Below are 16,062 nucleotides of genomic sequence, written 5' to 3'. Positions count from 1 at the left end.
GTGCACAGGTTATGTTCTTTCCCAGACATAGGTATTGTACAGATGGAAAAAAAAAAAAAAAAAAAGAAAGAAAAAAAAAGTGGGAGGAATATTCATACGCTTAAAGCGTACTTCTGTGGAGCTACTTGAAAGTCAGAAAATGGAGTAGCCAGACGCTAAGATATCAAACTCATCATAATCATCGGGCTGTCGAAACTCCAATTCAGATGCTTTTTAGATGTCAAGTAATCCTGCAAGTGGAGACGTATGAATCGGTGCTGCCATGGATTGTCTATTGTAAAGATAGTTGCGAAATGCAAAGGAGGTACTTGCAGAAGTTTCTAGGACTAGGTTTTATTCATACTCAATTTTCTTTTATAGTTGGATATTTAATTTTAGTTTGGGCTCTTTTCTCATGTTCATATCCAGTCTAAAACATTCAAATCTGCTGCAGTATGGAAATGCCAGTGTGTAACTCAGCAGCTCCTAGCTGAGTTTAGAAGGGGAATTTAGAGAATGTCCTTGCTGCTGTCGGGGGGCAGGGAGGGACAGGGAGGTGACAGCACAGCTGGTGGGGTAGGGACCCATCCCACAGCCCCCCAGCAGGACTGGCCGGGGACAGCAGCTCAGAGCTCAGGGCCAGATGAGTTCATGTGGATGAGACAAGTCCAAGGCAAATTGGAAATTCAGTCCGTGGGTCACTGCCCAGATCAATGGGGTCCATGGCCAAGCACAGCACGGCCGCAGCACAGCTGACTTTGAAGCCCAGCACAGCCACAGCAGCGCTGAGCAGGGACTGAGGACCCAGGGCTGAGCTTACACAAACCCCTGTGACCGAGGCAGGGGAGGAGGGGTGGCCCAGGGGTCTGGTCGTGGCAATTAAGGCCTGTCAAGGCATTCAGGGCTCCAACAGGCACATCTGGTAACAATTTCTGTTATGTTTAAATCAGAAACTTAGATCCTCACAAAACTTAGGAGCTAGCAGAAGGAAATGGTCATGCCTTTTCAGTAAACATCTAGCGTTTCTCCTGGGTTGGATAGTTTATGCAGTTTGCAGGTTCCACGCCAATCAGTTGCCCTCACAAAGTCAAATATTCAACCTATAAAGAGGATGCCTTGGTCTCCCATTTTGCCCCCAGAGTCTCCCTTCTCTAGATGGTGACATTCCCCGGGCACTGGTGCGTCACCCTGAGGCTCCATGTGTGCGGGACTCCCGTGCCATCGCTGAAGACCAGGTTTGAATTCTGTCCTTGCTGCCAACCCCATAGATAGATATGTGATGAGGCCCCACTCACGCCTGTCCTTCTGCTTCTGTGTGTCAAGGTCACTGCAGATGTTTGAGCACGTGTCCAGGTTCTGCTAAAGGCAATGAAATACAACAGTATTTCAGTGTTTTATTCCCTCTCAAGGCTTGGGTCAGTGGAACTGGTCTAAGTAATGCTCCTTCCCTTAGATACTAAACAGGCTTCCTCCAGAGAGCTTTACCAAGAAGCTGTTAGTTAGCACAGGAATTTTTCTCCCTTTTTTGTATTCTCTTTGCACATAAAGAGAGTTCTTCAATGTTCTCTGCAGTTCCTTTTAAGGTTAAGGGCCATTAGGGAAAGCAAGGGCTGAAGCATAGGCCAACTTTGTACTACTTCAAGCTTGGAGTGTCTTCTTAACCTGAAGTAATTTTTTAAAAAAATTGTAAACCAGAATTTTGCTGAGATACCAAACTGTATTGAGACCACACTGTGCTAAAGTGAAATAAAGTGTAAGTGAATTAGCTGAGCTGCAGAGAAGCCTGCAGGATTTTGCAAAGTAGGACTCAGTAGTCTCCTTATTCTGATATTGCCTCGCTATGGTTGTGCACTCACCTCTGCATCCCTGTGTTGTCCCTTGCCCTGCACGAAATCTGGAATCTCTGGGCAGAGGCTATCATTCCATTTTATGTTTGTGCTGTGCTGGGGCTGGTCCTTGACTGGAGGTCTAGGTCACCATCACTACTAGCAGCAATAACTCTCCCTACTGTTACTAAATTAGAACTGGAAGTCATTCTTTCCAGCAGACAAGGGTTCCTAATCTTTCAGGAGATATTGCTGTGGCTGTCACTCCTTTGTGTCCCCTCCTGCCCTCCCTGAGAACTCTGCCTCAGACATCGACGCACAGCGTCCTTGCCTGACCCCGCAGTGCTGTAATTCCTTCCCCATCTTTGCCCCAGACTCCTGCAGCAGTTTCCTCTCCTGGAACCTCTCTGCAGTGCTGCTGTTCCCATGGTCCTTGCTCACCCTCCCAATGTCGAGTTTCTCTTTGCCGCTCTCTTGGGCTGTGGCTGTTTCTTTCCCATCTCTGCACCTCCTGCAGAAGCTGTGGTGGCAACCAGCTGCTTAGCGTGCTAGTGCTCGGCTGAGTGCTGCTTTCTAATGTTGGTTGGGAACCAGGGCAGAAGAACATGCTGACTACTCAACAGTCTAAGCTAAAAAAAGCATAGTGATGTTATCTTGGAAAATGCAAAGTTCTGATGGAGCCTTTGATGGAAGCTTATTAAAAACAAACTCAGAAAACCTCACAAACAAATGAAAACCACACAGTAATTTTTGGTTATACATTGAATGTGATTGTTTTGTATTATACTGTGGCTGCTCATTTTAAGAATAATACAGTTATTTTCTTGGTCTTAAATGCTGCTGTGGGGGTATCACAAACTTCCCAAGTAAAAACTTAAATTAAAAAGCAAATGTTAATCTCCAAGCAGTAGCATCTGCAGTATATTGCAAGATAAGAGTTCGTCAATCTGAAAAACTAAGGCAGATTCTAATTAAATCAGGTGGAAAATGATGAGCTAGATATACATTTCATTTAAGTGTGGCAGTTACATAAGATATCAAAGATCTCATGGTTGCGATCTGATGGGAAATGTTGCTGCCAGATCTTGCAGACTATTTCCAGGGAGAGAAATCCTTGTTCCACTGGTTCCAAGTACTGTTGTGATTTTTGCAGTCAGGACTTTGCTGTGGCTCTCTAGGAAGTCACATCGGTCCTGTTGAAAGCTGCAGATGATCTAGTAATGAAGCAATGTGTCAGCGGAGTACTAGGAAACACCGTATGGTGAGTGCTGCCATCTTTCCTGTGGAGCACAAAGTCCTGACTATTTATGGTTATTAAAGGTCCTAGTGCACCTTTTGAAAAGTAAGGCTCTTAATCCTTCTGTGCTGGCCAAAGTCTATTTTCAGCGATGCCACTCTGGCTATCAGCATTTCCTGTGTTGTTCCAGATGGAGATAGTGTTGGCCATTGCATTCTGTTCCAAACTACATGCTGGGCTCCTCTCTGGTTTGGAACAGCTGATATTTTCCAGAAACAATCATGCCGCAGTGTTGTGTGAAGTGATCTCTCTATATCCCTCCCTTGTCTCACAGGAATGGAATGAGGATTAATCAATTATGACCTAATCATGATCCTAGTGAAGTCAAAAGAAGGGTTTTTTTTTCCATTGGCATCATGGGGACAGGATTGTCTTCCGTGTGGATATTATTGAGATACCTGCACATTAAAACAAATGAAAGTGCAAAGCATTACCTGTTGAAAATGTCTGTGTATGAAAATTCCTTTAGCTGGAGAGGAAAATGCACTTTGAAGGCTCTTTCTTCAAGAGTCTACTTACTTGTCACAACCGACGTTATCGTGCATGTGGAAATTCTACTTCGTTGAATGTGGCTTTAAGCATGCGGTGTTGGTTGGCTGGCATTTGTGGCTTTGCAAAACTTGCTTAATTATATTTTCAGGGCTGGCTTCTGCCCTTTTCCCAATGCAGCTAATGGTGTGGAATTGTATCTCAGAAGCCATGTTCTTAAAACTGTCAATAATTCAGTTTTAAATATTGGAAGAAGTTTGAATACTGAGTAACAATAGCCGCAGGTTATTCTCTTTGACCAAATGTTAATTCTTCTGGGCAAACAGAGGATCTAGAAAAGAGCAACTCTGGCTGGATTTCCAAGAGACTACAAAATATTTCCTCCTTAGATCTTTTGACATGCCATTTCTGATGTCACATTTAAAACTGTAAATCAGTTTACAAGTTGGACAAATGATATCACTGAAAAACATTTTCCCAGGATTGCCTAACTTCTTCTGTACAAATATGATACCAGTTACCTCTCTCACGCAAAGGAAAGAGCGGTCATGGACTATTTTGGGAAAAGCGTACTCACCAGATGAACATAGAGAGAATATTCAGTCAGCCACTGAGGAGCAGAAGATCAGTAATAAATATTACTAAAGGTAGTATGAATGTAGATTAGCCTATTCCTGCAGGAAAACTATAAAATTAAATTTAAAAATGTTGGTACATTCACAAGATAAATCATGTGCTCTTCTGCAAATGAACAGTAAATGAAAAATAGAAGATATGTGTCATCCATACTTTATAGCGTTGACTTAATTTTCCTCCATATGTAGAAATGGGTTTGATGTGTATGTATTAATATTTATCCATTGGCTAAAGATTAATTTAAATTAATTAAATTTAATTTAAGAATAATACAGTTATTTTCTTGGTCTTAAATGCTGCTGTGGGGGTATCACAAACTTCCCAAGTAAAAACTTAAATTAAAAAGCAAATGTTAATCTCCAAGCAGTAGCATCTGCAGTATATTGCAAGATAAGAGTTCGCCAACCTGAAAAACTAAGGCAGATTCTAATTAAATCAGGTGGAAAATGATGAGCTGAAGGCTCTTCTGAAAACTGGAAGTGTTCTGCTCCACCTTCCACCAAGTCCCATGGAGTTAAAGCTAGATTCTGTAGCTGATTTTTCCAAATTCTGGATTTTATACACCCCTCCAAAGACTACGGTATTTCCCTGAAAAGGTGGAATCTGTGTCTACCATTAGCTATGAACACTTTTATAACTTCTGTTAACAAGAGTTACATAAGATTGGATTTAAGAGTGTTGACAATAAATATTTTCTGAGAAGCAATATACGGAGCTGAAAAAATATGATTGTGTTTGTTTAACTGATTGGTAGCATTTATGTGTTTTTTCATCCATCTATTGTTGCAGAGCAAAGCTTTATTAGGTGGAATTAGGAATGGAGAAGGTTCCTTTGAGCTAGTTTTATCTAGGGAATACCCTAGATAAATTTACCGCCCAATTTACCACCTAATAGATTCTTTCAAAATGCATTTCCTCGTCAAAGTAGTCCTGTCATCTTTGGTTGTGGGAGCTGTATTCTCATTGTTCTTTCCAAATAACTACTCCTATTTTCCCAGATTTTAATTATTACTGTAGTAAAAAGAGCGAATTCTGCAAGATCTGTGGCCTTCTGGCCTCACTTTTATTATTGATTAATTATTGTAGTTTAGCAGGACCTAGACATAAGGGCTGGTACAAGTCAGGGTCTTTAATTTAATTTGAAAGTGGTGCAAATTAAGTCCAGTTACATTCTTTGGTTTGTTTTTTTTCCCAATGCATTTTGGAAGCATAGAAATATTAGGCTGTTTCTTAAATGCATCTTAATTGCTTCCCATAGGACAGTCTGTGGAGAGAAAAAACTCATCGCTTTCTTTCAGAAAATGGTGCAAAATATAACTCCCGTGGTGACAAGTAGTTTCCTTCACAAGTGAAAGTCAATTCTGTCTATGAAAGTCACTCATAGCTGGGCACTTCTGACTTCATATCTCTGGGCCAGGTCTGGATTCCTTGAACTCAAGATCTTTTCCACAATAGGAGGAGGGAAATCTGTGGTGCTACTCATTTTCTTACGAGCTGTAGTGAGAGCTTTGGGTTGCTCACAACTAGACCTCAACCATCAGTTTTTGCTAATAGGTTTGAAAGCCCACGTGGCTTCATTCCCACTTGGCACTCTCTACTGCTCAGTCGTTTGAGAAAGTCATCCAGGCAAGGGATCCAGGTACGTCTGCCCACAAGGAAACCTGTAAGCCTTTATCTGTCCATCGTGTGTCTGCGTAAATGAATCAGATCTCCTCTCTACCCAGGGAAATGTCTTCCTTTTCCAGAAAGGCAAGCAAGAAGCTGATTAAGGGGCAAAGTCCACTGATGAGTAAGTTCTAAAGAAACAAAAAGTATGAGGTATTTCACATCAGCCTGAATTCCTACAAGCAGCCAAGGCAAGCGGTTCCAGAGAGCTGGGATGCTCCAAAAGGTCTGGTTCTAGCCTCTCTTCCTCTGTCATGTGGAAATGGAAGAATAGTGGGTTTTTGTATGGGAATAATGGGGGTTTGGGGAGAGTGAGGGTGGGCACGCACTGGGGAGCTGACCTTCATGGACAGAGCTAGGGGCTGCAGACCTGCCTGTTGGCACATCCAGGACCCTGGGAAAAGGGGGAGCGGGAGGCAGGGTTTCTTGAAGAAGGACAGACTGCAAAAGGAAAAGAAAACATTTCTCACTACAGACTTCAGGAACATATGACATTGCCTTCTCAGTCTCACCCCTGGCTCCCACTGCTCTGCCTTCCGTTCCTTCTGCTGTTCCCATCTCCAGGCATCCCTGATTACACTCTGAAATTGTTCACATCGCTGCAGTAAGTTCGGTATGGGGAGGCACAATTCAGTTTTTGCTTATGTCACTTGAGCTGGCTCTGGTCTCACGGGCAGGATTAGTCCTACACATGATGCCAGAGCACAGCACAGTCCCAGGCTCAGCAATGGTCCCTCAGCCCCCTCGGAGGCCAGACTCCCTTCCTGCTGGAGGAGAGCCAGCTGCAATTAGCCTGGGAGGTCTTTTCCACCTTCTCCCTTTCCTATCTCCCCAGCGCCTGGGGAAGCATGACCCTCTCCCCAAGCTCGCTGATCTGCACCCACACCAGACATTGTTCATGCACTGTAGAGCCCAATACAGCCCGCAGAGCGGAATGGGCTAATTAAAAAGGCAGCACTTAAAATGCCAGTCTGTGGTTGCTTGGAAATGTAATCCAACTTTGGTATATTTTCGAGCTTAGATTTTTGAATCCAAAATTCCATGTGACGGAAGAGATGGGTATTTAAACAGATGTCTGCAATTTCTTTAAAAAATAGAGATTGAGTTACAGATGGTAGAAAGGGCCTGAGAATTAAAATCTCCTGAGCTACAAGAAAATTTACATGTGAGCAAAATGGCTTGCTGAAATGAATGGTCGTGCAATTCTGCGTGTTTGAAAATTTGTCTTTTTTTTTGTCGCCAAAAATGTGAATATCCTTTCCCTTTTGTGTTATCTGCTTCTCTATTAGTGCCCTTGGCTGTCACTATCATTGCCACAGCCAAGTCGCAATATGAGGGTCCTGTTTCTAACAGACAAGGCATATAGTTCTTTCCTTCTCCCATCTCTTGTACAATTTGGACTGCCAGTACCAAAAATTTTGATCTGAATTAGCTTAAAAAGAAAACTAATGTACCCCATCTGCATAACCAGTGCCTTATCGCTCTAACTTCTGTTTTATAAATTACAAATAAATGGAATTTTGTGATGTAAGCCTTGAAGGAAACCAGAGTCATCAACTGCAAATGCAGATGAAATGTGGGTTTTTTTTCTTCTTCTTTTGGAGATTCAAAAAGAAAATGATAAAAACAAACTTTGAGTGAAAAGGCTGATAACTTCTAAAGTGATATGTGAAATGCAAAGCACTGCACACTGGAAGGGGAAAACTGAACACATTTGGTACAGTTTTGTGGAGTAAATCGGGATCCAGCTCATCAGCTGGGAAACCTGTGCATTGCTATAAGCAGGTTTGTGAAGATCTCCACTCTTGCATATGTAGTAAAAAAAAAAATAAAATTGCAGTTTTAGGATGTATGTACAACAAGCACATAGAGGCAAACACAAGCGTTAAGGAGATTTTAACATGCAGTGCTCCTCACCTACTCTGCAGAGTCACGGCCTGTCCAGCACTAAACCAGTTAAAAAAACTGATTTCAGAAAAGAGCAGCAAGCCCCACTATGGGCAGAAAAATGTGAAGAGTGACCAACTTTATTGACTTCAGAGTGGAGTGGGCATAACTAAAGTGCCTACATCAATGAAACCATGACGGAGGAAAATTGGGAGTATCTGTTTTCTCTGTCTTACCTTGTAAGAACAAAGAAATAGGTCTGTTAAAAGGAACAAGGTTTGCTCCAAGTATGGGACCACCTTTACAAAGGTTCAAGTTCATCGTGCGCTCCTGGATTGGTCCCAGGCTGGATTTCTAGTAGACCAAAGAACGGAGAGTGCCTGGAGAATCTGTCCTGAATTGCTTATTAATGCTGACAGATGCTCTCTGACTACACCAGTATTATTAGAAATCCATCAGCCTCTTAGTTTTACAGCCTCCGACACTGTACTGGGTACTCACCTTCAGGGCTGGGAGACCTGTGGTGGCTGGTAGGGTGTTATTCTGGTTTTGCTGGCTTTCTTTATGTGTCAACGTTTTCCCTCTCTAAAATCTTATTTAATGTTATTTTTTGTTAGCTGTTATTTGTCTTCATTGAGAAGGCAGTGTATACCGCAGTGTGACAATGACAGCTCTTTGCATTTACATAAAAACCTGCTTTGAACTGATATTTGCATATTTTACAGGACAACATTTTTGAAAGTGAGATAGAATGCTTGTGTACCTTCTATTCCTCCACTTAGACAGGAGCTTTCTGGCACTAAGTAATTATACATATAAGAATAAACTGCCAAGAATAAGAGAAAGTTCAACCTACTCTCTTGATGATTGACAAAATGCTTTTAAAAATGAGCTTCTCCTTTTTTACTTGTAAAGAGACAGAAAGTAGTCCTACATGATTGTTCTTGGATTATTTCTGGAGAAGAACAGAGACAAGAACCACTTTTACCTTCAAGGAGAGCTGGTTTTACCATACATATCACACAAATGTCAGCTTTGGGGTTTTTCTGTCTTGCTGGAGGACTTGTTGAAGGTCTCAGATGTTTATTGTGAGCTCTGACATTTTAATTGAAAGTTCAGGAGTGTTGATATTTTAAACAAATAGATCCTTTGTCCAAATTGTTTATTAGATATTGGATTAAGTAGGTTTTAACAACAAAAATAATAAATTGGAGTGTTTTCAACAGTCTGACTTAAAATTCTTTCTTTTCTCAGTTGCTCATCTTTAAAATTTTATGGTCAGTGGTATTATGATTATATTGATTCTCCATTCATCGGGGAGTTTGAAAACTAATTCTCTGTTTCAAATGTAAAAATCAAGAATTCCCCCAAGCTTTTTTGGTTAAACTTCTCAATAACATTTAAAGCTTGAAAAAGGTTGGTTATTTGTCAAAGGAAAAAAAAAAAAGAAATGGCACAGTTCTGTCGGAGTGAAAAAATGCAAATTTCATCAGTCTGGTTGAAAAAAACCCAGAAAATCGCAGCATTGAGTATTTTGTTTAATAGTATCTGCCATAGGAAACAGGGAGAAGACTGTCTTGAAGTATAATAGTTGAAAAAGACTGGTTTTCTGGAAAAAAAAAACCTAAAATAAAATAGAGTGGCGAAAGATGACAATACTGAAAGCCAAGCAGAAGGAGAGAAGAGAAACAGTGAGAGAAAGGAAGAGACCAGTGGGCTCTTTGCTTTTCGGAATTCAGACTGGGTTCATATGCCTGATTGCTAGATTAGTTTTCTGAAAAGAATATTCACCCTGTATCTAAGAATCAAAAAATTATATCTTTAGGAGGCTCATGGGAATAGGAGAAATTTCCCATCTGAAGAAGTTACATCCATTTCAGAATGTGGGTATTTTTATCGCTCAGCTTAAATCATACCAAGGGATCCTGTGCCTTCCGTATTTTGAGTCTTCCTGAACTGTGCCACAGTAATGACAGCACACTCGTGAATACTAAATGAGGACTGAATTACCATCATGTACACATCCTCCACCGGAGCCAAATCGGAAATGAAATATCATGTCATATACAAAAGCTTAAGACCTGATTAATTTTGATAGCTTATTTATAGTTCTCATTTATGGAGAACTCAAAATACTTTAAGAAAATGGAATACTAAATTGTAGTGAAAAAATGTAAATCAATAGGAACTATACACAAATTAGTACTGTTGGTAATGGCAGAGGAGTTGAAGGTAGAATTGTTTGTAGAGCGATAGCTTCATTCAGTATTGATAACGGTAAGTGGTTTGCATGAGATCTGGGCCTCACTCAAATCCATGAGACTTTTACCATTGACTTAAATTGAGGACAGGACGGCATCCTTTGTTTGGCAGAGACAAGAGAACAACAGCAGTGTGCCACACATCAGAAAGATGAATATCTCATCCTTTGGGAAGAATGGAGGGAATGCCAGACAAAGGGAGTGCATTTACAGGAACCCAAATATGAGCAGAAAATGAAGTTAACTCACGATCTAGCATAACAAATGTCTCAGCTTCCTTGAGAAACAGGACCACAACTCTGTCTCTTCTACATGACAGTTCTGAAAAGAGCGTGAATAACAAGTGAACGCCTTATGAACAAACGCAATATACAAGTTTTTGTATCATGTGAATTTCACAGCTAATTACACTTCCATAAGTTTAAGCTTTTTTTATAACTGGGGATGAAAATACACTCTTCAATGCAAGATTAGAAAAGATTAAAACCTTAGAAAATGCTAAGGCAACTACAGTTCCAATTTCCAATTTTCATCTTATTATGACACATGTAGTAAGTGCATTACCTGAATTTGATCCAATTTCATTAGATATTTTTGTAAGTCACGTACAACGCTGGTTCATAAAACACAGCTTTCGTATACTCACCGAAATGAGCTAATTAATCAGAGAGGACGAAGACAACTCCTCTCTGATGAATGGAATATGTGATTTAATGAAATGAAGTAAATGGTGTGAAAACAGTGAGATAAAATCATCCAGTTCATGGTGGGAGTTTTTTCCACAAGATTGCCTGGCTGCTATTGCCCACCCCCCACCCGGGAGAATGCTACCCCTCACTGTTTCCAGAAGAAGAGAAGAATGGTCATGTCAAAGCAATGTTCAAGGCTGCAGCCCACTGAGAACACAAAAGGATGGTTACTTTTGCCATGATTATCCCAGATGAAGCAGAAGCTCACCTTCAGCTGGCAAAACAGGATATGTGAACTCTTTAAACATCAGTGATTAGGTAAGTAATCAAGTCCCCTCAAACACCCATGGTAGAGAGAGCAGATGTTTTGGAGTGGTGGCATCCCATGGCCTTTTGAAAATGTCCATGTAGTTCACCCTGCTTTTCTTTCCCCCACGGCATAGATTTGAGTGTATGGGATTGAAATGACATTTTGGTGTTCCAGACATCAGGAAATAGTCGTCTGTCAGAGTGGGAGAGTTTCATTGTCCTTAGCTGGAAGGTGTTAGGTTGCTGGTGAAGTTTTCCTGTGAGGGTTCCCATGGTGTCCCCCAGCTAATACCGAGGACAACCCCAGGCATTACACACAAAGTTCAAGCAGGCAAACAGAAAGCCTTTCCCACAACTTTAAACTTTCTTTGAAAGAACGACTAAATCAACATGAGATTTTAAAAGGGTGAAAATAATCACTCTTGATGGTAAGGTATTAATTATAGCTTTGTGTGGGAGAAGTTAAAATCCTCTCTTATGTGTGAACTGGGCGTCTTTTCCCCACAAAAGAATATCTGTGTCTGTGTAGCACAGTCCTACCAATACCCAAACGAGCAGGTCTGTGGCTTTCCTATGGATTTGTGTCCTGTGATTTCTGTCAGATGTCACTGTCACCCTCATGGCTGGGCAGCCATAACACAACTCTTCCACAGTGGTGCAATTTTTCCATCAGTGGAAAGAATCATCCCTCTGTTTTCATGAAACCTATAGGAAACAATAGCTTTGGGACCCCACCTGGCGCAGGTTTGCAGGGGTGGCTGAGGAGGGCCAGAAGAGATTGAGAGCAGCCCTGGAGAGAAGGACTTGGGGTGTTGGTTGATGAGAAGCTCGACACGAGCCGGCAGTGTGTGCTCAGCCCAGAAGGGCAACGGTGTCCTGGGCTGCATCCAAAGCAGCGGGAACAGCAGGGAGGGAGGGGAATCTGCCGCTCTGCTCTGCTCTTGTGAGACCTCATCTGGAGTGTTGTGTCCAGTTCTGGAATCCTCAACATAAGAAGGATATAGAACTGTTGGGACGGGTCCAGAGGAGGCTACAAAGATGATCCGAGGGCTGGAGCACCTCCCATATGAGGACAGGCTGAGAGAGTTGGGGTTGTTCAGCCTGGAGAAGAGAAGGCTCTGAGGAGACCTTAGAGCGACCTTCCAGTACCTGAAGGGGCTGCAGGAAAGCTGGAGAGGGGCTGTTTCCAAAGGCTGTGGGGATAGGACGAGGGGCAGTGGGTATAAACTGGAGAGGGGCAGATTTAGACTGGACATAGGGAGGAATTTCTTCACGCTGAGGGTGGTGAGGCCCTGGCCCAGGTTGCCCAGGGAAGCTGTGTCTGCCCCATCCCTGGAGGTGTTCCAGGCCAGGTTGGATGGGCCTTGGGCAGCCTGGGCTGGTGGGAGGTGTCCCTGCCCATGGCAGGGGGTGGGACTGGATGGGCTTTTAAGATCCCTTCCAACCCAAATTATTCTACGATTCAATGATTCTAAGAGGGGTCCTCCTGATGCCCTTCTGGGTGGAGCAGCAGGCTGGGGGCTCATCGCCCTGGTGCGGCTGACACTGCCCGGTGTCCCCGAGCCTGGCAGGGCGGGCGCTCACGCATCATCCGCGCTCCCTTCGTTTTCCCGAGGAAAACGGATCCAAAGCGTGAAAAAGCCGGGGGAAAGGCTGGACGGCAGCGGGAGAACCGCCGGGTTGCGTTTCACGAGGATCCCTCGGCGGTGACATCCCCGGCATCCTCTCTGGGACCGCGGGACGGCCGATCCCCGCCGCTCTCCCGGGAGATCCGGTCCCAGGAGGAGCAAGACCGGGACCGTTCGGGCTCCGCGGCAGCGCTCGGGGATCCCCCTAAACTTCCCCCGAACTTCCTGGCCGTGTCCACCCCCCCCCCCCCCCCGAGCTGCCGAACCCTCTTATCGGGGCTCGCCGGTCCCCCCCGGGTCCCCGCGGGAGGCTGCTCGGTGCCGCCGCCGCCCGGGAGGCAGGTTATGTAAGGGGGGAGGGAGGCGGCGGCGGGAGGAGGAGGAGGAGGAGGAGCAGGACGGCTCGGCAGCCGCCGCCGTGCAGCCGCAGCCGCCGCATGTGCGAAGTGGGGACGCGGCCGCCGCCGGGCGCCGAGCGCGGGGAACCGCCCGGGGGAGCCGAGAGGTGCCGAGACATGGGGTGAGTGCGCCGGGGCAGCGAGCCCCGAGCCCCGCGTGGGCACCGAGCCCCGAGACACGCGTAGGCGCCGCCGCCCCGAGCCCCGCACCCCGAGCCCCGCGTGGGCAGCGACCCCGGAGCCCCGCATCCCGCACCCCGAGCCCCGCGTGGGCAGCGACCCCCGAGCCCCGCGTCCTGCACCCCGAGCCCCGCGTGGGCAGCGACCCCCGAGCCCCGCGTCCTGCACCCCGAGCCACGCGTGGGCGCCGCCGCCCCGAGTTCCGCATCCCGCTCCCCGACCTTCGCGTGAGCGCCGAGCTCCGCGCTCCGAGCCCCGCATCCTGCACCCCGAGACCCGCGTGGGCTCCGCACCCCGAGCCACGAGTGGTCAGCGACCCCCGAGCCCCGCGTCCTGCACCCCGAGCCACGCGTGGGCAGTGACCCCCGAGCCCCGCGTCCTGCACCCCGAGCCACGAGTGGTCAGCGACTCCCGAGCCCCGCACCCCGAGCCCCGCATCCTGCCCCGCCAGCCCCGCACCCCGAGCTCCGCGTGAGCGCTGCCGCCCCGCACGGGCTCCGCACCCCGAGCGGGCAGTGCCCCTCGAGCCCCGCATCCCGCGGCGGCTGCGGGGAGGCGCCAACCCCCGGCAGAGCGGAGGGCAAATCGCTCCCGGTGCGGTACCGGGGGCGGAACCGGGGTTCAGGGGTCCCGGGGTTCGGTGTGAGCTGAGGCGCTGCCGGTGCTGGAGGCGCCCCGCGAACTCGGATAACTGTGCGGGTTGTTCGTTAATGGACGTGAATATCCCCGTCTTGATTTTATTGTACCGCGCCGGCAGTCTGGTGGTGTGTGTCGGCCTTTTGGAGAATTCATCCCGCTCCTCGCGAAAATTAGCTCTGTGTTTTCCTCTCCTCTAACTTCAACGAAGGCTGAATGTTGGCTTTAGAGGGGTTTGTGGACTAAATATCGGTAAACGGAGGTTAACGTTGTGCTGTTGGCTTGAACTATATATAGGTCTGAGATCCTGTCGACCAGAATGTCTTGGGGGATTCCAACGACACACATTTAATTTGCTTTATTTTGATCCTCTTATGTTCTCTTACACCTTCCTCTCCTCTCGTCACACCCCTGTGGTGAGGAATTGTTCTCCAGTTTCTGAGCTTCCTCGTGCTGCTTCCGACTATGCAAACTACTGCTATAGATTTATTATTGTCAAAGTGATATAATTGGAGACAATGTGGGTAAATAATGAATTAAAATGCCGTGAGTGTGTCTGAATTCGATACCCAGGAGTACAGAATAGAAGAACAGGGGTAGAGGGAGAAATAAGATCTAAGTCTCCTCGTGTCTCGCTTCAGGATTACAATAGGCTCATCTGCTTCTTAATTATGTGAAGTTCCACTGGAAAAACAGCTAGAAATTTTCCTTGGGGTTGGAGAAAGAAGCACCAAAACCTTTCTGGGGCAGCACTACCCTGCTGAGTCCAGGATGGACAGACGCATCCATCCAAGGGAAACTTGCTTCTGTCATTTTCCCTGGGCATGTGTCTCAAGGCAAATATTGTTGTTGTATTTTTTAACCATTTCCATACTGGTAGATCAGTTTAACTGAAGTTTAGTTGTGGCTTGGATAGAATTGACTGGAAGGTCCCAGTGGTTTCCCACCCCTCTCTGGAAGTCAGTTGTAGCTCTGGGCTTGGTGTCGTCCTGCTCTGTCTCCAGAGCTGTTCAGGCTGTGAAGAACTTTAAGGCTTTTGAGTGCTCTGCTTGTGCTCATGTTTGTGCTACTGTGTACGCGGTGTTGGGTCCTGCACAGGTATGAGGCTTATTCACCAGCCTAGTTCAATATCCTTTTTTAATGTGTTTCACTTCCAGTTATTTCAGGCTCACTCCGGTGCACATGAGATCAAGCTCCCAGCATCATTCATTCCCAGAGTTTCAGCGTGGGTTGTACACACTCGTACACTCTGTACAGAGCACAGACAAGGTGTTTTTTGAATATACATTTTGCCAGAGTCTCGTATCATTATCTTGCCATTCACCTTTTTAATACAGACTTGGGAGTACGTTTATGATAGTGTTCCTGCGGCCGTGGCTCAGCACGTGTGACACAGGAGCAGCGCCCTCAGGTTCCTCCCTGTTCCATCTCTGCTGGCAAATCCTCCATCTCTGCATGCTCCAGCTTTTCCTTCTGTGAAATGAGCACCTCTGTACTCTTCTATGTGATTATGTTCTGGTCAGAGCACAGAGCTGAGTCTTTCTCACTTTGGAGAATTTCTTTTGTCCCAAGCATTCCAGTGGGATTTGCTTCCTGGGCATATTTTAGTGTCACATGTGGGGCATGGTCTCACAGAAATTATGACAGTGACTTGACTCGTAGGTCTTAAAATATTTTTCCTCTTTTTTTCCCCCCCTTTTTTAATTCCTGGGGGTGACCATTGCTAATCATTCATTTAAATGTTGCCTATGGATTTGGCAGTGACTGATGGTGCTATGAAATCTGATACAGCTACTTGAGCTCAGCAAAGCTATTTAAATTGCTTATTAGTTGAGAGCTGAGCTATTTAAACTGTTGTTTTAGTTCAGCTGCCTCGGCAGCAAGGTAGTGTCAAGTTTTACAAAAGTAATTTACATGTTTTAAAAAAAATTATGCCTGTGATTTGGGGTATGAAAACAGTATTGTGTTCTAAAAAAAAAAAGAAAAGTGTCCAGGCAAAAAAAAAATATCTGCCTGAGTGCCTATTGAAGTCAATGGGGAGGTTTCTGCTGGCTGAAAACCATTGTTTGGGGGACAAGCCATTGTTAAAGATATCACTGGACAAATGTTTACTTTAAAGGGAACAAATCTTTTCCTCTATCACTGCTTTCTTGTACCCAGCACATCTGATAACTGCTGTTAC

General features: G+C 45.3%; 2 protein-coding genes across 2 annotated transcripts in view; one reads left to right on the top strand and one right to left on the bottom strand.

The window, feature by feature from the left end:
• The window catches only part of RAMAC (RNA guanine-7 methyltransferase activating subunit), a 73,355-nt gene that overhangs the window by 12,566 nt on the left and 44,727 nt on the right, over positions 1–16,062 (bottom strand). The gene's annotated exons all lie outside the window — the stretch shown is intronic.
• The window catches only part of HOMER2 (homer scaffold protein 2), a 60,133-nt gene continuing 57,102 nt past the window's right edge, over positions 13,032–16,062 (top strand). Inside the window, exon 1 of the mRNA XM_054078269.1 lies at positions 13,032–13,186. Coding sequence (XP_053934244.1) covers positions 13,104–13,186 — 83 coding nt within the window. The 5' untranslated portion in view covers positions 13,032–13,103. The remainder of the gene's footprint in view (positions 13,187–16,062) is intronic.

The sequence above is a fragment of the Cuculus canorus genome, chromosome 12, assembly GCF_017976375.1.
Source record: "Cuculus canorus isolate bCucCan1 chromosome 12, bCucCan1.pri, whole genome shotgun sequence".
NCBI classification, from domain to species: Eukaryota; Metazoa; Chordata; class Aves; order Cuculiformes; family Cuculidae; genus Cuculus; species Cuculus canorus.
The sequence above is the reverse complement of the archived record's forward strand: the minus strand, read 5'-3'. Positions and strand labels throughout refer to the sequence as shown.